General features: G+C 39.3%; 1 protein-coding gene across 4 annotated transcripts in view; it reads left to right on the top strand.

Annotated features, from left to right (window-relative positions):
• FAM151B (family with sequence similarity 151 member B) overlaps positions 1-21,244 on the top strand; it is a 59,908-nt gene that overhangs the window by 24,424 nt on the left and 14,240 nt on the right. For all 4 annotated transcript variants that reach the window (XM_032277253.1, XM_032277255.1, XM_032277256.1 and 1 more), the window contains 3 exons: positions 4,575-4,740; positions 12,169-12,386; positions 14,487-14,622. In XM_032277253.1, coding sequence (XP_032133144.1) covers positions 4,575-4,740; positions 12,169-12,386; positions 14,487-14,622 — 520 coding nt within the window. The remainder of the gene's footprint in view (positions 1-4,574; positions 4,741-12,168; positions 12,387-14,486; positions 14,623-21,244) is intronic.

The following is a 21,244-nucleotide window of genomic DNA, read 5'->3' as shown; positions in this document are numbered from 1 at the left end:
ATATTTAGGATCATTAGCTGTTCTTGTTGCATTGATCCTTTTACCTTTATAAAATGCCCTTCTTTGTCTCTTTTTGATCTTTGTTGGTTTAATGTCTATTTTATCAGAGACTAGGATTGCAACTCCTGCTTTTTTTTTTTTTTTTTTGCTGTCCATTTGCTTAGTAAATCTTCCTCCATCCCTTTATTTTGAGTCTGTGTGTGTCCTTGCACGTGAGATCGGTTTCCTGGATACAGCACACCAATGGATTTTGACTTTTTATCCAATTTGCCAGTCTTTGTCTTTTGATTGGGGCATTTAGCCCATTTACATTTAGGGTTAATATTGTTATGTGTGAATTTGATCCTGCCATTTTAATGCTATCTGGTTGTTTTGCCTGTTGATGCAGTTTCTTCATTGTGTCAATGCTCATTACCATTTGGTACGTTTTTGGAATGACCGGTACTGGTTGCTCCTTTCTGTGTTTAGTGCTTCAAGGCAGGTCTGGTGGTGATGAAATCTCTGCACAATTGCTTGTTCATAATGAATTTTATTTCTCCTTCAGTTATGAAGCTTAGTTTGGCTGGATATGAAATTCTAGGTTGAAAGTTCTTTTCTTTAAGGATGTTGAATATTGGCCCCACTCTCTTCTGGCTTGTAGGGTTTCTGCTGAGAGATCCACTGTGAGTCTGATGGGCTTCCCTTTGTGCGTAACCCAACCTTTCTCACTGGCTTCCCTTAGCATTTTTTTCTTCATTTCAACCCTGGTGAATCTGAGGATGATGTGCTTTGGGGTTGCTCTTGTTGAGGAATATCTTTGTGGTATTCTCTGTATTTCCTGGACTTGAATATTGGCCTGCCCTGCTGGGTTGGGGAAGTTTTCCTGGATAATATCCTGAGGAGTATTTTCCAGCTTGGATTCATTCTCTCTGTCACAGTCAGGTACACCTATCAAATGTAGATTAGGTCTTTTCACATAATCCTATATTTCTTGGAGACTTTGTTCATTTCTTTTTACTCTTTTTTCTCTAATCTTGCCTTCTTGTTTTATTTCATTGAGTTGATCTTCAATCTCTGATATCCTTTCTTCTGCTTGGTGGATTCAGCTATTGAAACTTGTGTATGCTTTGTGAAGTTCTCATGTTGTGTTTTTCAGCTCCATGAATTCATTTATATTCTTCTCTAAGCTATTTATTCTCATTAGCATTTTGTCAAACCTGTTTTGAAGGTTCTTAGTTTCTTTGCATTGGATTAAAACATGTTCTTTTAGCTCAGAGAAGTTTTTTATTACCCACTTTCCGAAGCCTGTTTCTGTCAATTCATTAGATTCATTCTCCATCCAGCTTTGTTTCCTTGCTGGTGAGGAGTTGTGATCCCTTGGATGAGGAAGGATGTTCTGGTTTTGGGTGTTTTCAACCTTTTTGCACTGGTTGCTTCCCATCTTTGTGGATTTATCTACCTGTGATCTTTGTAATTGGTGACTTTCAGATGGGGTCTCTGAGTGGACATCCTTTTAGTTGATGATGAAGTTATTTCTTTCTGTTTTTTTTAGTTTTCCTTCTAACAGTCAGGCCTCTCTGCTGTAGGACTGCTGGAGGTCCACTCAAGACCCTGCTTGTCTGGGGATCACCTGTGGCGGCTGCAGAACAGTAAGGGTTGCTGCCAGTTTCTTCTTGTTATCTTTGTCCCGGAAGGATACCCGCCAGATGTCAGACTGAGCTCTCCTTTATGAGTTGTCTCTTTGGATATACAGGGTTTGGGGAGTTTCTGGAGGAGACAATCTGTCCCTTATTGGAGCTCAAGTGCTGAGCTGTGAGCTCCGTTGTTCTGTTCAGAGCAGCTGGGCAGGTACATTTAAGTCTGCTGAGCGGAACTCATAACCGCCTTTATTTTCCCCATGTGCTCTGTCCTGGGAAGGTAGGACTTTATTTATAAGTTCCTGACATGCTGCTGCCTTCTTTCAGAGATGCCCTGCCCAGTGAGGAGGTAGCCTAGTCACAGTCTGCCAGCAGAGGCATTGTTGAGCTGCCGTGGGCTCTGCCCAGCTGCTGTGTGAACTTGCGGTTTTTGTTTATAGAGGTGTAGTTAACTGCCTTGGTAATGGTGGACTGCCCCTGTAATGGTGGACTTCCTCAGTAATGGCGGACTGCCTCAGTAGTGGTGGACTGCCTCAGTAATGGCGGATGCCCTTCACCCCACAGAACTGGATCGTCCTGGGTCCATCTATGCTTGCTGTGAAATTCTCAATCAAGAACATTTCAGATTGCTGGTCTTTGTGGGGGTGGGACCCACTGAGCCAGATCACCTGGCTCCCTGTTTCAGCCTCCTTTTTTTTCAGTTGAATGGGCAACTCTGTCTCCCAGGTGTTCAGGCGCCAGTTGAAACGGCCACCCAGATTTGTGTGTGTTTGTGTGGAGATCCACTGCGCCGGCTGAAACAGCTGTGCTGGAAACTCGGGGCGCTTTTCCGCCCGGGAATCTCTGGGTCTGTGGGCAGTAAAAACTCGTTTGGAAATGCGGTAATCACTCACCATCTGTGTTCTTGCTGGGAACTGCACTCCAGAGCTGTTCCTATTTGGCCATCTTGGATCATCCTATTATATTATCTATCTTTAAAAAAAAATTTTTTTTTGAGTTGGAGTCTTGATCTGTTGGCCAGGCTGCAGTGCAGTGGTACAATCTCAGCTCACTGCAACCTGCACCTCCTGGGTTCAAGTGATTCTCCTGCCTCAGCCACTCAAGTAGATGGGATTACAGGTGCATGCCATCACGTCAGGCTAATTTTTGAATTTTTGTTAGAGACTGGGTTTCACCATGTTGGCGAGGTTGGTCTTGAATTCCTGACCTCAGGTTATCTGCCCTCCTCGGCCTCCTAAAGTGCTAGAATTACAGACATGAGCCACTGTGCATGGCCATTTCCGCTATTTTAAATTGTCAGAATTATGTCGTATAATTCTCTGTGCTATGTATTTTATCTTTGCATTGTTTTCAATATTAGAGATATAAATTGTATAAAGACTTTTAGAGTGTTCTAATTTGTTTTATGTTTTTTTTTTTTCAAATTTGACTCCACAGAGGTACATTTCGTAACATTGACTTTGTGTATAACCATTGTGCTTATTGATAAAAATGTTGAAACTTTCACAATTGATGAAGAGATATCCGTTTGTATGTCTGCATTTGTGAAAGATGAAGTTTCTCAAGGTCGCCATTCTTTGGGTAACTGACTACATGTGTGGTGGCAACCCATCACAGTTTTTGACTGATCTTGTCAAAAGACTTAGGTTGTTCATCAAGTTATTTCAGATGACTGCAGTTGTTTAAGCTATTTCTTTATGACTACAGTTCACTTGCTCATAACTGTTACATCTTTGCAACTCATTAACATACCTGAGTGTTTATGTTTGCAAAAATGTGGTTATTATCATCTGTTTTATTGTGTAAAGTGGCTTCTGAAGGGTTCTGCCATGTTTTCATATATTTCTCAAAATAAATGCCCTTTTTAAAAATGAACAGGATTGGCACAGTGGCTCATGCCTATAATCCAGCACTTGGGGAGGCCAAAGCAAGATTACTTGAGCCCAGGAGTTCAAGTCCAGCCTGGGCAACATAGTGAGACCCTGTTTCTACAACAGATATTTTTTTAAAAATCAGCTGAGCATGGTGGCCCACACCTGTAGCTACTCAGAAGGCTGAGGTGGGAGGATTGTTTGACCTCAGGAGGTCAAAGCTTCAGTGAGGTATGATTCTGCTACTGCATCAGCCTGGGTGACACAGCAAGACCCCGTCTCTTAAAAAAAAATTTTTAAATGTAAATAAATGTATTTTAAAGAATGTTTAAAATCACTTTTTCCAATATTTTCAGGATTTTGATCTTTTGGAATCGTGATTTTGGGGATTTTAGACTTCAGGGATTTTGATCTTCTGGGATTTCAAAATTCGAGATTGTGGTATTTTGGGAATTATGGCCCCAACCCATCACAAGATCAGCCCAGATGAAGAGGCAGGGAAAGGGAAGTTGATGGGAAAAGGGGTATGCATGTATGGGAGGAGTTGTTGGCAACCATCTTTGGAGTCAGTCTGTCACAGCCTGCTGAACATATTCACACCATGTCTGGTGAAGCTCATTACCTGTTCAAGGATGTATGCTTTTAAGCAGTAGCTAAACTGTGAGTCAAAGAAGTGAATTTTTAAATTAGACTTTCAAATGTGAGCAGTGAATATCTATAATTTCTAATTTGAGGAGTGAGAAGATAAAATTACAAGTTTTATTCCAAGAAAACTTCAGCAAATACTTATTAAGCCTTCCATTATGTATGCACTTTGTAGGTACTGGAAAGCAATTCAGAAGTATGTCAACAGCTTACGACCTGTGTGACTTAGGGAAAGTCATTTAACCTCGTGGCATCTGTTTGCTAATCTAAGGACAACATGTACGGACCTTGTATACTACCTGGCATGGAATAATTGCTTACTGAGTGTTACTTTTCTTTCCTTTTTTTTTTTAATCTTCCTCAAAAAATACTGGGCATGGTGGCTTCTGCAGTTCTGTGCCCCGTTTTCTTAGCATTAACTTGAGTTCTTTTATTTGAACAGGTACCGCTCACATGATAGAGGCTGATGTCCTTCTTCCAAGTGATGGGGCAGAACACAGCCAGCCAATTATGGCTCATCCCCCTGAAACAAACAGTGATAATACGCTACAGGAGTGGCTGACTGAAGTTACGAAAAGCAATAAAGGCATCAAGCTGGATTTCAAGAGGTATTTGTATAAACATGTTCAATTTTCTGGGAAAAAAGTAATAGCTGTGCCTGATTACCTATTTTTTTTTATGTTATCCAAACTGCAAATGGAATTGTAGACCTTAATATATTTCAGAACTGAACCTAAATGAACCTACGACCCACTGAGTTATTTACCAAAATTGTTTTTTGGAGACCCTTAAAGGCTAAAGTTAGATTAATTTTTATAAAGGAATTTATCATAAGTGACCATTGTGACAACAGAAAGATAAATTAAAAATGTGATTTTTGTTAAAAAGTAGCCCAGGAGAGAGGGACCTAGGAGAAATTCATTGAGCTAGTTAATACATATCCTATTTGATTTATATTACTATGTTTGTAAAGGGAAATATTGAGAATTCTCCAATAACCAAAGTGTTCCTTAAACATAATATTTGGAGGTAGCCGGGTGCAGTGGCTCACACCTGTAATCCTAGCACTTTGGGAGGCTGAGGCAGGTGGATCAGCTGAGGTCGGAAGTTCAAGACCAGCCTGCCCAACATGGTGAAACATTGTCTTTAATAAAAATACAAAAAATTATTCAAGCATGGTGGTGCGTGCCTATACTTCCAGCTAATTGGGAGGCTGAGGCAGGAGTTATCACTTGAATCCGGAGGCAGAGGTTGCAGTGAGCTGAGGTCACACCACAGCACTCCAACCTAGGCAACAAGAGCGAAACTGTCTCAAAAAAAAAAAAAATCATCAACTTTTTTAGTTATGAATCGTTCAATTTCATTTTATTGACAAAGAAACAGTTTCCAGAGAGGTTAAGTGATTTACCTAAGGGCAGCAGGTAAGCTTTGACAGGTAAGCTGCAACCAGATCCTAGGTCTCCTGAAACCAGTCCAGTGTTCTCTGTTTCATGAAATAAAGTATTTGACCTTTAGTGCTTGATGGCTTAAACTTTTAGATCTCCTTGACTTATCATGTGCTCAGTTTTTCATGTTTACTGTTGCCCCTTGAATTGTTCCCTGTGATAGATTATTTGGCTTTTATCACCAGTCAGATCAGCTCATTCATTCTTAAATGCTAGCAGCTACCACAAAAGGGCGAGCCACTAGAACAAAGATTTTGCAAGTTTTTTAAAAATCATAACATTTGAAGGGGATTCAATATAAACTGATAGGTATATGAACACCTATTATATGTCAGACACTGTTCTTAAAGCACTGCATGTATTTTTCATGAAATTCTTATAATAGTCCTAAAAGGCAGGTTATTGCTATTCTCATTTTCCAGATGAGGCAATGGAGATGGAGGCGGGTAAGGAGGCTGCTTGTCACATAGTTGGCAATGGAACTAGAGCGCTGTCAGCCTGGCTGGAGAGTTCACACTCTTAACCAGATTGCCACACTCACTCTCTTTGTAACAGCAGCTGAATGACCTGTTAGTTGAATTTTAGCAGTTCTTGTTTTGTGCTTCTAAATTATTTTGTTTGGTACACAAATAAGAACATTATATTTTTTAATTTCATCTGGAGTCTCGGCAAGCTCTTCAATATTTTAGCAAAGAATTATTTTCCCTTAACATGCAATTTTATATAGTTTATTACAATTTTAAGTATGATATTTATTTTTTCATTCCCAATTTCTAAATGAAATTAACAGGAAAGCAGGATATGATATTTAGAAGTTTGATTTACATGTAACTTTTTGGGAAAAAATATGTTCTATAATAACTAAGTTTATATTCTTTTCAGGAAACTTAAATACCACCAAAGAACAATTTTAGGTAGTATTCTAATCAGGACTTTCTTCTTCAGATGATCATCTTAGTGAAGCTTTGGCACTTCCTTATGAGAAACTTAGTACCAATATATGTAAGAATTGAGAATGTTGGCCATTGTATTTTAAGCTAGAATTACATGGAATTTATAGGTTAATTTAGAAGGATGTGTCATTTTATAATACGTGCACTATTGAGCCTTCCAGGCTGAGTCTGTTATTTCTTGTAGTATTTACTAGTCCTCTGTTATCTGCAGTTTCAGTTACCTACAGTACACTGTAGTCTAGAAGTATTAAACGGGAATTTCCAGAAATAAACACTGAATATGTTTTAAATTGTACGCCATTCTGAGTAGTGTGGTGAAATCTTGTACTTTCCCCCTCCGTCCCACCTGGGCTGTGACTCATCCCTTCCCTTTGTCCAGCGTATCCACACCGCATATGCTGCCCACCTATTAGTCACTTAATAGCCATCATGGTTATCAGAGTGACAAATCATAAAAAGAACGGTAAGTACAGTCCAGTAAGCTATTTTGAGAGAGAGAGACTGCATTCACATAACTTTTACTATAGTATATTGCTATAATTGTTCCATTTTAAAAAATTATTACTTTTTGTTGCTAATCTTTTACTGTGCCTAATTTATAAATTAAACTTCATTAGAGATAGGTATGTGTAGGAAAAGAAGCAAAGTACATACAGGGTTAGATGCTGTGTGGTTTCAGGCATCTGCTGGTGGTCCTGGAACATATTCCCTGCAGATAAGGGGCCCTACTGTACATTTTATTTTGTTGTTTAGGAAAGTTTGTCCCCAGTCCTTTTTTCCCCTACAACATGTTACACCTTTTCTTCCAGAAGAACTTTAGAATGATTTTGTCAAGTTTTAGAAAATAAGAACTACAACAACAAAAAGTTTTTGGTTCCTTAGTGAGGTTTTAAATTTAACCACAGGTTTTGTTTTTCTTATTTAAGTTTCTGGTAAGGGAAAGTATCATTATCTTTAGTCTACGTTAGTGATAATGAAAACATTTACATATAAAATGGAATAAATGTATTAAATTCTTGCTTCATTATGTTCTTTGTCATAGCTTCTTTAACTGCATATAATAGGCACTTAGTAAACACTGGTGGAATTTCGGTTTTTGGGAGAAGATGCTATTTGAAACTGGATATTGGCCAGGTGTGGTGGCTCACACCTGTAATCCCAGCACTTTGGGAGGGCAAGGAGGGCAGATAACTTAAGATCAGGAGTTCAAGACCAGCCTGGCCAACATGCTGAAACCCAATCTCTACTAAAAATACAAAAATTAGCTGGGCATAGTGGCACATACCTGTAGTTCTAGCTACTCAAGAGACTGAGGGAGGTGAATGGCTTGAACCCAGGAGGCGCAGGTTGCAGTGAGTTTGAGGTTGGTGACAGAGCAAGATTCTGTCTCCAAAAAAAAGAAACTGGATATTATCAGATGGAGAATCAATCTTAAATTACTCTATGTCAGCTTACTGAATTGAGAAAGCCTAAGAAGCTCTCTCTTGAAATGTAAACTGGAGATTAGTATTTAATCCAGCTTCCATGGACACCAGATTTCATAAGAAATCAGAGTCTTTTCTGGAAAAAGAGCTTGGCAGGAGACATGCATGGATTAGTTCAAGGTTTTTCCTTACTCCACCCATGAAGAGCAGAACCTTGTGGGGACTTGGCTGCCGCTATGGGACTGACAGACGAGAACCTTTGGAGTCACAGGCACAAGTTGCTTGCTACCAAAAGTAGAATTTTGTAGGAAGTACAGTGTTGGATCTCAGAATTGTGGTTTTAACTTGGTGTTGATACAGGGCAAGGCAGGGAGAATTTAAAAGAGACAAATGACGGGATCTAAATTAAGGTCTGCAGAGTCCAGCATTAGGGGTTATTTATCCACTAAAACCTAGGCCCTCCATTTCAGGGGCAGAAGAGTGAGAAGGAAGTGTACCATGTGGGAGTAGAGAGAAAGGGGCTAGAGGCTAAGGGATAGAGCCTGGATTCCTCTGGTTTTGGTACATTGTATTCTTGCTCACTGGTAAACATGACCCAATAAATAATGAGATTATTCAGATTTCTCCTCTTAGAGTAAGCAGCTCAAAAGGAGTGGAAAGAAGAGAGGTGGAAGCATAGATAGTACTGCAGTCTCTTTTTTTTTTTTAAAGGGGGGCTGCTGGATCTCCACCTTCTTTTACCTCTTTTTTTTTTTTTGAAAGAGAGAAAGAGAAAGAATAGAAAAAAAAAAAAGAAAAAGAAAAAAAAAGAATGAAGGAGAGGAAGAGGGAGAGAGAACAGGGGTATTGCTTTATTGCCCAGGCTAAAATGCAGCCTAAAAATGGGTATGCCTGTAATTGTGTTTAATAATAGAGACATTAAAAAAAAAATGAGGGAAGAAAATAATTAACAAACAGCCAACCAATATTTCATTTAAACCTATAAATAGGTGTGATGTGGTACTGATAAGAGTGTATATTTTGTGTATTTAAAGTGGAGAGTTCTATAAATGTTAATTAAGTCTACTTGTGCTGGATCTGAGTTCAAGTCCTGAATATTGATGTTAACTTTCTGTCTCACTGATCTGTCTCATATTGATGTTGAAGTCTCCCACTATTATTGTGTGGGAGTCCAAGTCTCTTTATAAGTCTTATATATCTGGGTATTCCTGTATTGGGTGTGTATATATTTAGGATCTTTAGTTCTTCTTGTTACATTGATCCTTTTATTATGTAATATCCTTCTTTGCTTCTTTTGATCTTTGTTGCTTTAAAGTCTATTTTATCAGCAAAAATTGCAACTCCTGCTTTCTATTTATTTATTTTTGCTCTCCATTTGGTTGGTAAATTTTTTTCCATCCCTTTGTTTTGAGTCTTTGTGCATCCTTGCATATGAGATGGATCTGGATGTAGCATACCAATGGGTCTTGGCTTTTTTTGCCTGTCTGTGTCTTTGGATTGGGGGATTTAGTAGATTTAAATTTAGAATTAATAACAATATATGTGAGTTTGATACTGCCATTTAATATTCGCTGGCTGTTTTGCCCATTAGTTGATGCAAGTTCTTAATTATGTTGATGTTCTTTATTTTTTGGTATTTTTTAGAAAGGCTGATACTGGTTGTTCCTTTCTATGTGTAGTGGTTCTTTCAGAAGCTCTTATAAAGCAGGCCTGGTGGTGATGAAATCTCTGAGTGCTTGCTTGTTCACAAAAGATTTTATTTTTCCTTCGCTTATGAAGCTTAGTTTGGCTGGATGTAAAATTCTGGGTTGAAAGTTCTTTTCTTTAAGGATGTTGAATATTGGCCCCCACTCTCTTCTGTCTTGTAGGGTTTCTGCTGAGAGATCTGCTGTGAGTCTGATAGGCTTCCCTTTATGGGTAACCTGACCTTTCTCTCTGGCTGCCCTCAGTATTTTCTCTTTCATTTCAACCCTGGTGAATCTGGCGATTATGTGCCTTGAGGTTGGTCTTCCTGAGGAATATCTTTGTGGTGTTCTCTGTATTACCTGGAGTTGAATATTGTCCTGCCTTGCTAGGTTGGGAAAGTTTTCCTGAATAATATCCTGAAGCGTATTTTCCAGCTTGGATTGATTCTCTTCGTCACATTCAGGTACACCTATCAAACGTAAATTAGGTCTTTTCACATAGTCCCATATTTCTTGGAGACTTTGCTCATTCTTTTTTATCCTTTTTTCTCTAATCTTGTCTTTTTGCTTTATTTCATTAAGTTGGTCTTCGACCTCTGATATCTTTTCTTCTGCTTGATCAATTCGGCTGTTAAAACTTGTGCATATAGTTCGCGAAGTTCTCGTGCTGTGTTTTTCAGCTCCATTAATTCACATATTCCTCTCTAAGTTGTGTGTTATTGTTAACATTTCATCAAACCTTTTTTCAAAGTTCTTAGTTTCTTTGCATTGGGTTAGAACAAGTTCTTTTAATTCCCAGAAGTTTCTTATCATCCACTTTTTAAAGCCTGCTTCTGCTAATGGAACACAGTCTTTCTCCATCAGGCCTTGTTCTGTTGCTGATGAGGAACTGTGATCCCCTGTAGAGGGAGAGGCATTCTGGTTTTGGGTATTCTCAGCCTTTTTAGGCTGGTTTCTTCCCTTCGTTATATATTTATCCATCTGTGGTCTTTATAATTACCGTCTTTATAGTTGGGTTTCTGAATGGACGTCCAACTTGTTGATTCCCGGCGCTAAAATCTGAGCAACCCACTGTGCCGGCCAAAACAGCGGCTTTAAGATTGATGGTGCTTTTCTGACTCTGCACCAAGAACCGCCACACCAAGGCAGCAGCAAAACCGCCTTACCGGCCTCAAGAGTCGCGCTGGCGACCCGTGGGGCTCCTCCGCTGGGAATCTCCTGGTGCGTGAGCAACAAAAATTGATCTGAAAGTGTGGTGTCCTCTCATTCTCTGCGCTTTCAGTGGGAGCTACAGTCCCGAGCTGCTAGTGATCGGCCATCTTGGATCTCTCTCCCACAAATTGTATTCTGTACTGCAGTCTCTTAGGCAGAGATAGAAATGTGAGGAGGGATCACTGAATGGTCTCCCCTCCAATGTCCATCTCCAGAATTCTTAGCCTCCTCTTACAATATTCACTGTAAGGTAATTTTATTTTTCTTTTTCGTTTGAGACAGAGTTCTGCTTTTGTTGCCCAGGCTGGAGTGTAAAGGCATGATATCAGCTAACCGCAACCTCTGCCTCCTGGGTACAAGCGATTCTGCTGCCTCAGCTTCCCAAGTACCTGGGATTACAGGCATGCACCACCACACCTGGCTAATTTTTGTATTTTTAGTAGAGATGGGGTTTCACCATGTTGGCTAGGTTGGTCTCAAACTCCCGACCTCAGGGGATCCACCCACCTCAGCCTCCCAAAGTGCTGGGATTACAGGCTTGAGCCACCATGCTTGGCTAGTAATCTTATAAATGAACACAGTCAAGTAAAAATTACGGAAGCTGATTAAAACCTTATTTTTCAAAGTCTGTAGGTATCAGCTAGAATACATGTAGGGAAGTAAAAGAGTGAAGTTGCTTTTTTGATTTAAACTAAAATATACATGTTTCTAGTTTTCAGAAAATGTTCTTACAATAAAAAAAAGAAAAACTTACAAAAAGTTTAAGGAAATACTGTAATTTTATATTTTGCAGTCATTTTTAGAATTATGTGTATGTATCCAAACACACCCAAGAATACATAAAGGAAAGAAGCTACTTTTTTTCTCTAGGGTCATGAGCCTAAATTAGAAATACAGCACTTGGATCCACTTGGGTATTTCATAAATGTGAATTTACAGGTTATACGTGTATTTCACTTGTCTTATTTATACATTCTGTGATGAGTGAATATTTGTGTCTCTTAAAAAACTGTTTTCACACTAAGTGATCTTAATATGGAGTTTTGAAACCTCTATTTTGTCCACAAGTAGTATCATTAGTTATATATTTATAGACTCTTGATGGTATATTCATGAATACTAAGTACAATTCAACATTGAGAGATATGGCCTATGTTAGCTTTTCCCTTGAGTGCTATGTGATCGTTGATTTTATTTAACCCAGATATTATTGTATTTTTATTATGAATTTGAGAACATTAAGACCACTAATCTAAAAGAACTTCTTTTTACTTTACCTTAGGAATCTATCTCATTGACAACAAATTATGTTTTTAGTCTGGCAGCTGTAGAACCATCCATGATGCTCTTGGAAGATATGAAGAGGCGTCTGAAGCGTCCTGTATGGATTAATGCTGATATTCTTCCTGGTCCAAATGGAAATAGCAAAGTAATAGATGCAAAACCATTTTTAGACACTGTGACATCCTTCTTTCTAGACGTGACATTTTCCCTGGGTTGGACAACAGGATGGCATCCAGAGAAAGTCAATGAAGGTGATAATTCTAATAACATATTTCTTGTTGGTCAAATTAAAGTATCCTCCAAGTATAAAAATAACATCTTTAATACAAAGCCCAAAACACATTCTACAAAATCTAAGGCTAATGGAAAAGAAGGCCTGACTGCAGGTATGTGTAGACTCTTCCGTCTACCCTTTCAGATAGATGCTGTGTTCACTGGGGACGCTGCAAATTTTAAGAGAGTGTATACATTTATAGTCATATAAATAAAGCTTCTGTTAGCAATCTCCTAATTTTTAAAATTATAATTTTCTAGTGGATCACTTCACTTCTTTTTATCAGGAAATTAGCTACTAAAATAACATATTCACTTAATATTTCTGTAAAATGTTCCTTTATTGACTGACCAATAGTTTTTACAACTTGATTTTGATACAGTGTAGAGTTATTTCAAATATAAATATTCTGGCCAGATGTGGTGGCTCATGCCTGTAATCCCAGCACTTTGGGAGGCCAAGGTGGGCAGATGAGCTGAGGTCAGGAGTTCAAGACCTGGCCAACATAGCAAAACCCCATCTCTATTAAAAATACAAAAGTTAGCCAGGCATGATGGTGCATGCCTGTAGTCCCAGCTACCCAGGAGGCTGAGGCAGGAGAATTGCTTGAACCCAGGAGGCGGAGGCTGCAGTGAGCCAAGATTGTGCCACTGTACTCCAGCCTGGGCAACAAAGTGAGACTCTGTCTCAAAAAAAAAAAAGTATATATACTTATCTTTATTACATATATGTATATATTTTATTTATATTTGTAAATATATATACTATGTACATATGCATATATATATGTATATATATACATATATATATGTGTATGTATATATATATATATATATATGTATATATATATACTTTTTTTGAAGGTGTTTATAACAAGCAAGTGTGTTTTCCACGTCTTTTTTTTTGGGGGGGGGGACAGATTCTTGCCAGGCTGGAGTGCAGTGGCACAATCTCAGCTCACTGCAACCTCCACCTCCCAGCTTCCTAGGTTCAAACGATTCTCGTGCATCAGCCTCTTGAATAGCTGGGATTACAAGTGTGTGCCACCGCACCCAGCTAATTTTTGTATTGTTTTGGTAGAGACGGGGTTTTACCATATTGGCCAGGCTGGTCCTGACCTCCAGTGATCTGCCCACCTCGGCCTTCCAAAGTGTTGAGAGTACAGGTGTAAGCCACTACACCTGGCCCTTTTTTTTTTTTTTTTTTTTTAAAGAAACAGGATCTAGCTCTGTTACCCAGGCTGAGTGCAGTGGTACCATCATGGCTCACTGTAGCTTTAACCTCCTGGGCTCAAGTGATCCTCCCACCCCAGCCTCCAGTGTAGCTGGGACCACAGGCACACACCATCACAGACAGCTAATTTTTTAATTTTTTGTAGAGGTCCACGCAATGTTGCCTAGACTGGTTTCAAACTCCTGGGCTCAAGCGATCTTCCCACTTTGGCCTCCCAAAGGGCTGGGATTGCAGGCATAAACCACCATGCCTGGCCCGCAATATCTTAACATGATTTAAATATATATAAAATATGTACATATACATATAGTCCATTTTACCACTATTTCTACTTTAAGTAATATGTACAGGTAATTTAGGCAAGCCAAAAAGAAAATTGATTTGATGTTATCACCTAAACAGCTGGTGTATACGCCAAAGCTACTTTTTGTTGGAAAAGAAAATTTAGCAAAAATAGGAAATCCAAGTTTATAGAGAAAAATAATGATGCAGATGTACCTAAAACAAGGATCTTAAAATCTTTAACGTAAATAAGATCTAGTGGTGTAAAATTTCTTTTCTTGTGCCTGAGACATTAGTAAAACCTTTTTAATGCCTTAATTTTTCATTAAATTTGCTCTAGGTCACTTTGGCATGACTTTTTATCGACATTTTCCATTTAGTTTTTTTTTTGCATTAAGTAGAATTTTAATTCACTGGAATCCAAATGGAAATTATTATGAATTAATTACCTATGAATTTACCGATGAAACCATTTATCTATGGTTTTACCTAATTGCAAGTAATTTAGTCTTTAATTGGCTTTCGAGATTTCAATCAATAAAGTTAAAATTTTTTTTTTAAGGGTACAGCTGGACCATGGTGAAAGAGATGGAATATATATGTAATGAACTAAGTCAGCCTGTAACGTTCCCTGTCAGAGCAGCATTAGTGAGGCAGTCTTGTTCTCAGTTACTTTGGCTGTTAAAGAAATCAAACAGGTATGTAATCGTTTAACAATATGATATGTGCATGTGAGTGGGTATGAGAGACAGAGATAGAGAGGGCATGAAAATTGATTATGTAAGGACAGTGTGTGTGAGAGAAAGGTAGATGGAAAAGGAATGAAAATTGATGATGTAAGTGCACAGAGTCTCGCCAGATTGGAGCTCCTTGATGAACCTTAACTTACTTAACATTGTATATTTTACCACTATTCCTCACAAAAGTTTTTGTACATAGTAGGTGCCCAATAAATGTTAGCTATCTTTTTATTTATTAATTATTATTAAACTTTAAGTTCTGGCATACATGTGCAGCACGTGCAGGTTTATTATAAAGGTATACACTTGCCATCGTGGTTTTCTGCACCCATCAATCCATCATCTACATTAGGTATTTCTCCTAATGCTATCTCTCCCCTAGCCCTCTACCCCTTGACAGGCCCTGGTGTGTGATGTTCTCCTCCCTGTGTCCATGTGTTCTCATTGGTCAACTCCCACTTATAAGTGAGAACATGCAGTGTTTGATTTTCTGTTCCTGTGTTAGTTTGCTGAATGATGGTTTCAAGCGTCATCCATGTCCCTGCAAAGGACTGAACTCATCTTCTTTTATGATGTATATTTATTTATAGTGTATATGTGCCACATTGTCTGTCACTGATGGACATTTGGGTTGGTTCCAAGTCTTTGCTATTGTGAATATTGCTGCAATAAACATACATGTGCATGCGACTTTATAGTAGAATGACTTATGTTCCTTTGGCTATATACCCAGTAATGGGATGGCTGGGTCAAATGGTATCTGTGGTTCTAGATCCTTGAGGAATCGCCACACTGTCTTTCACGATGATTGAACTAATTTATACTCCTACCAACAGTGTAAAAGTATTCCTATTTCTCCACATCCTCTCCAGCATCTATTGTTTCCTGACTTTTTAATGATTGCCATTCTAACTGGCGTGAGATGGTGTCTCATTATGGTTTTGATTCACATGTCTCTAGTGACCAGTGATGATGAGCTTTTTTCATATGTTTGCTGGCTGTATAAATGTATTTTGAGGAGTGACTGTTCATATTCTTCACCAACTTTATGGAGTTGCTTGCCTTTTTCTTGTAGATGTGTTTAAGTTCCTCATAGATTCTGGATATTAGCCCTTTGTCAGATGGGTAGATTGCAAAATGTTCTCCCATTCTGTAGGTTGTCTGTTCAATGCTAATGATAGTTTCTTTTGCTGTGCAGAAGCTCTTTAGTTTAATTAGATCCCATTTGTCAATTTTGGCTTTCGTTGCCATTGCTTTTGGTGTTTTAGTCATGAAGTCTTTGCCCATGCCTATGTCCTGTATGATACTGCCTAGGTTTTCTTATAGGGTTTTTATGGTTTTAGGTTTTATGTTTAGGTCTTTAATCCCTCTTAAGTTTTGTATAAGGTATAAGAAAGGGGTCCAGTTTCAGTTTTCTGCATATAGCTACCAGTTTTCCCAACACCATTTATTAAATAGGGAATCCTTTCCCCTTTGCTTGTTTTTGTCAGGTTTGTCAAAAATCATATGGTTGCAGATGTGTGGTGTTATTTCTGAGGCCTCTGTTCTGTTCCATTGGTCTATATATCTGTTTTTGCTACCAGTATCATGTTGTTTTGGTTACTGTAGCCTTGTAGTATAGTTTGAAGTCAGGTAGCATGATACCTCCAGCTTTGTTCTTTTTGCTTAGGATTGTCTTGGCTATATGGGCTCTTTTTTGGTTTCTTATGAAATTTAAAGTAGTTTTTTCTAATTCTGTGAAGAATGTCAATGGTAGCTTGATGGGGTAGCATTGAATCTATAAATTACTTTGGGTAGTATGACCATTTTCAAGATATTGATTCTTCCTATCTGTGAGCATGGAATGTTTTTCCATTTGTTTGTGTCCTCTCTTATTTCCTTGAGCAGTGGTTTGTAGTTCCCCTTGAAGAGGTCCTTCACAACCCTTCTAAGTTGTATTCCTAGCTACTTTACTGTCTTTGTAGCAATTGTGAATGGGATTTCACTCGTGATTTGGTCTCTGTTTGTCTGTTATTGATGTATAAGAGTGCTTGTGATTTTTGCACATTGATTCTGTATCCTGAGACTTTTCTAAAGTTGCTTATCAGCTTAAGGAGATTTTGGACTGAGACTGTGGGGTTTTTAAAATATACAATCATATCATCTGCAAACAGACAATTTGACTTTCTCTTTCCTATTTGAATACCCTTTGTTTCTTTCTCTTGCCTGATTACCCTGGCTAGAACTTCCAATACTATGTTGAATAGGAGTGGTTAGAGAGGGCATCCTTGTCTTGTGCTCGTTTTCAAAGAGAATGCTTCCTGTTTTTGCCCATTCAGTATGATATTGCCTGTGGATTTGTCATAAATAGCTCTTATTATTTTGAGATACGTTCCATCAATACCTAGTTTATTGAGAGTTTTTGGCATGAAGGGGTGTTGAATTTTATCGAAGGCCTTCTCTGTATCTATTGAGATAATCATATCGTTTTTGTCATTGGTTCTGTTTATGTGAGGGATTACATTTATTGATTTGCATATGTTGAACCAGCCTTGCATCCCAGGGATGGAGCTGACTTGATCATGGTGGAGAAGCTTTTTGATGTACTACTGGATTTGGTTTGCCAGTGTTTTATTGAGGATTTTTGCATCGATGTTCGTCATGGGTATTGGCCCGAGACTGTCTTTTTTGGTTGTGTCTCTGCCAGATTTTGGTATCAGGATGATGCTGGCTTCATAAAATGAGTTAGTGAGGAGTCCCTCTTTTTCTGTTGTTTGGAATAGTATCAGAAGAAATGATACCAGCTCCTCTGTATTTCTGGTAGAATTCGGCTGTGAATCTGTCTGGTCCTGGGCTTTTTTTGGTTGATAGGCTTTTAATTACTTCCGGAATTTCAGAACTTGTTATTGGTCTATTCAGGTATTTGGCTTCTTCCTGGTTTAGTCTTGGGAGGGTGTATGTGTCCTGGATTTTATCCATTTCTTCTAGATTTTCTAGTTTATTTGCATACAGGTGTTTATAGTATTCTCTGATGGTAGTTTGTATTTCTGTGGGACCAGTGGTGATACCTCATTATTATTTTTTATTGTGTCTATTTGATTCTTCTCTCTTTTCTTCTTTATTAGTCTGGCTAATGGTCTATTTTGTTAATCTTTTCAAAAAGCCAGCTCCTGGATTCATTGATTATTTGAAGAGTTCTTCCTGTCTCTATCTCCATTAGTTCTGCTCTGATCTTAGTTATTTCTTGTCTTCTGCTAACTTTTGAATTTGTTCGCTCTTGCTTCTCTAGTTTTTTAAATTGTGATGTTAGGGTGTTGATTTTAGATCTTTTCTGCTTTTTCCTATGGGCATTTAGTGCTGTACATTTCCCTCTAAAAACTGCTTTAGCTGTGTCCCAGAGATTCTGGTACATTGTGTCTTTGTTCTCGTTGGTGTCAAAGAACTTATTTATTTCTGCCTTAATTTTGTAATTTATCCAGTAGTCATTCTGGAACAGGTTGTTCAGTTTCCATGTAGTTGTGCAGTTTTGAGTGAGTTTCTTAATCCGAAGTTCTAATTTCATTGTACTGTGGTCTGAGAGACTGTTCATTATATCCATTCTCTTGCATTTGCTGAAGAGTGTTTTATTTCCAATTGTGTGGTCAATTTTAGAATAAGTGCAATGTGGTGCTAAGAAGAATGTATATTCTGTTGATTTGGGGTGGACAGTTCTGTAGATGTCTATTAGGTCCACTTGGTTTAGAGCTGAGTTCAAGTCCTGAATATTCTTGTGAATTTCCTGTCTTATTGATCTAATATTGACATTGGGGTGTTAAAGTCTCCCACTCTTATTGTGTGAGAGTCTAAGTCTCTTTGTAGGTCTCTAAAAACTTGCTTTATGAATCTGGGTGCTCCTGTATTGGGTGCATATATATTTAGGATAGTTAGCTTTTCTTGTTGCATTGATCTATTTACCATTATGTAATGCCCTTCTTTGTCTTTTTTGACCTTTGTTGGTTTAAAGTCTGTTTTATCCGAGACTAGGATTGCAACACCTGCTTTTTTTTTTTTTTTTTTTCTATTTGCTTGGTAAATATTCCTCCATCCCCTTATTTTGAGCCTTTGTGTGTCTTTGCACATGAGATGGGTCTTCTGAATACAGCACACCGAGGGGTCTTGACACTTTATCCAATTTGCCAGTCTGTGTCTTTTAATTGGGGCATTTAGCCCATTTACATTTATGGTTAATATTGTTATGTGTGAATGTGATCCTGTCATTATGATGTTAGCTGGTTATTTTTCCCGTTAGTTGATGCAGTTTCTTCATAGTATCAATAGTCTTTACAATTTGGTATGTGTTTTCAGTGGCTGCTACCAGCCACTTTCTATACTTAGTGCTTCCTTCAGGAGCTCTTGTAAGGCAGGCCTGGAGGTGACAAAATCTCTCAGCATTTGCTTGTTCGTAAAGGATTTTATTTCTCCTTTGCTTACAAAGCTTAGTTTGGCTGCATATGAAATTCTAGGTTGAAAATTCCTTTCTTTAAGAATGTTGAATATTTCCCCCCACTCTCTTCTGGCTTGTAGGGTTTCTGCACGGAGATCTGCTGTTAGTCTGATGGGCTTCCCTTTATACATAACTCGACCTTTCTCTCTGGCTGCCCTTAACATTTTTTCCTTCATTTCAGCCTTGGTGAATCTGACAATTATGTGTCTTGGGGTTGGTCTTCTCCAGGATTATCTTTGTGGTGTTCTCTGTATATCTTGAATTTGAATGTTGGCCTCTTTTGCTAGGTTGGGGACATAATAGCCTGAAAAGTGTTTTCCAACTTGGTTCCATTCTCCCTGTCACTTTCAGGTACACCAATCAAGTGTAGTTCTTGGTAGCTTTGTTCATTCCTTTTTGTTCTTTTTTCTCTAATCTTATCTTCAAGCTTTATTTTATTAAGTTGATCTTCAATCTCTGGTATCCTTTCTTCCACTTGATCGATTCAGCTATTGATACTTGTGTATGCTTCACGAAGTTCTTGTGCTGTTTTTCAGCTCTATCAGGTCATTTATGTTCTTCTCTAAACTGGTTATTCTAGTTAGCAGTTCCTCTAACCTTTTTTCGAGGTTCTTAGCTTCCTTGCATTGGGTTAGAACATGCTCCTTTAGCTTGGAGGAGTTTGTTATCACCCATCTTCTGAAGCCTACTTCTGTCAATTTGTCAAACTCATTCTCAGTCCAGTTTTGTTCCCTTGCTAGCGAGGAGTTGTGGTCATTTGGAAGAGAAGAGGTGTTCTGGTTTTTGGAATTTTCAGCCTTTTGCACTGGTTTTTCCTCATCTTCATGGATTTATTTCCCTTTGGTCTTTGATGTTGGTGATCTTCAGATGGGGTTTTTGTGTAGATGTCCTTTTTGTTGATGTTGATGCTATTTCTTTCTGTTTGTTAGTTTTTATTCTAATAGTCAGGCCCCTCTGCTGCAGGTCTGCTGCAGATTGCTGGAGGCCCACTCTAGACCCTGTTTGCCTGGGTATCACCAGCAGAGGCTACAGAACAGCAAAGACTGTTCCTTCCTCTGGGAGCTTCGTCCCAGAAGGGTACCTGCCAGATGCTAGCTGGAGCTTTCCTGTATGAGGTGTCTGTCGACCCCTGCTGGGAGGTGTCTCCCAGTCAGGAGGCACAGGGGTCAGGGACCCATTTGAGGAGGCATTCTGTCCCTTAGCAGAGCTTGAGTGCTGTGCTAGGAGTTCTGCTGCTCTCTTCAGAGGCAGTAGGCAGGAAGGTTTAAGTCTGCTGTAGCTGTGCCCACAGCCACCTCTTCTCCCAGGTGCTCTGTCACAGGGAGATGGGAGTTTTACCTAGAAGCCCCTGATTGGGGCTGCTGCCTTTCTTTCAGAGATGCCCTCCCCAGAGAGGAGGAATCTAGAGAGGCAGTCTGGCTACGGGCTACTTTGAACTTCCTGGGGGCCTTGTGTATACTGTGAGGGGAAGATTGCCTACTCAAGCCTCAGTAATGGTGGATGCCCCTCCCCCCACCAAGCTCAAGTGTCTCAGGTCGACTTCAGACTGCTGTGCTGGCAGTGAGAAATTCAAGCCAGTAGATCTTAGCTTGCTGGGCTCCATGGGAGTGGGATCTGCTGAGCTAGACCACTTGGCTCCCTGGCTTCAGCCCCCTTTCCAGGGGAGTGAACGGTTCTGTCTCGCTGGTGTTCCAGCACCACTGCAGTATGAAAAATACTCTTGAGGCTAGCTCAGTGTCTGCCCAAAGGACCATCCAGTTTTGTGCTTGAAACCCAGGGCCTTGGTGGTATAGGCACCCAGGGGAATCTCCTGGTCTGCAGGTTGCAAGGAACATGGGAAAAGTATTATCTAGGCCGGAATGCACTGTTCCTCAGGGCACTGTCCCTCACAGCTTTCCTTGGCTAGGTGAGGGAGTTCCTGAACCCCTTGTGCTTCCTAGGTGAGGTGATGCCCCACCCTGTTTCTGCTCATCCTCAGTGGGCTGCACCCCACTGAGGTCTAACCAGCCCCAAAGACATGAGCTGGGTACCTAAGTTGGAAATGCAGAAATCAGCTGCCTTCAGAGCTGTAGACCCGAGCAGTTCCTGTTTGGCCATCTTGCCAGGTACCCCTTAGCT

Source organism: Sapajus apella, unplaced genomic scaffold, assembly GCF_009761245.1.
Source record: "Sapajus apella isolate SASKATOON/1434 unplaced genomic scaffold, GSC_monkey_1.0 scaffold1, whole genome shotgun sequence".
NCBI lineage: Eukaryota > Metazoa > Chordata > Mammalia > Primates > Cebidae > Sapajus > Sapajus apella.
This window is presented reverse-complemented; position numbering and strand designations above follow the sequence as displayed.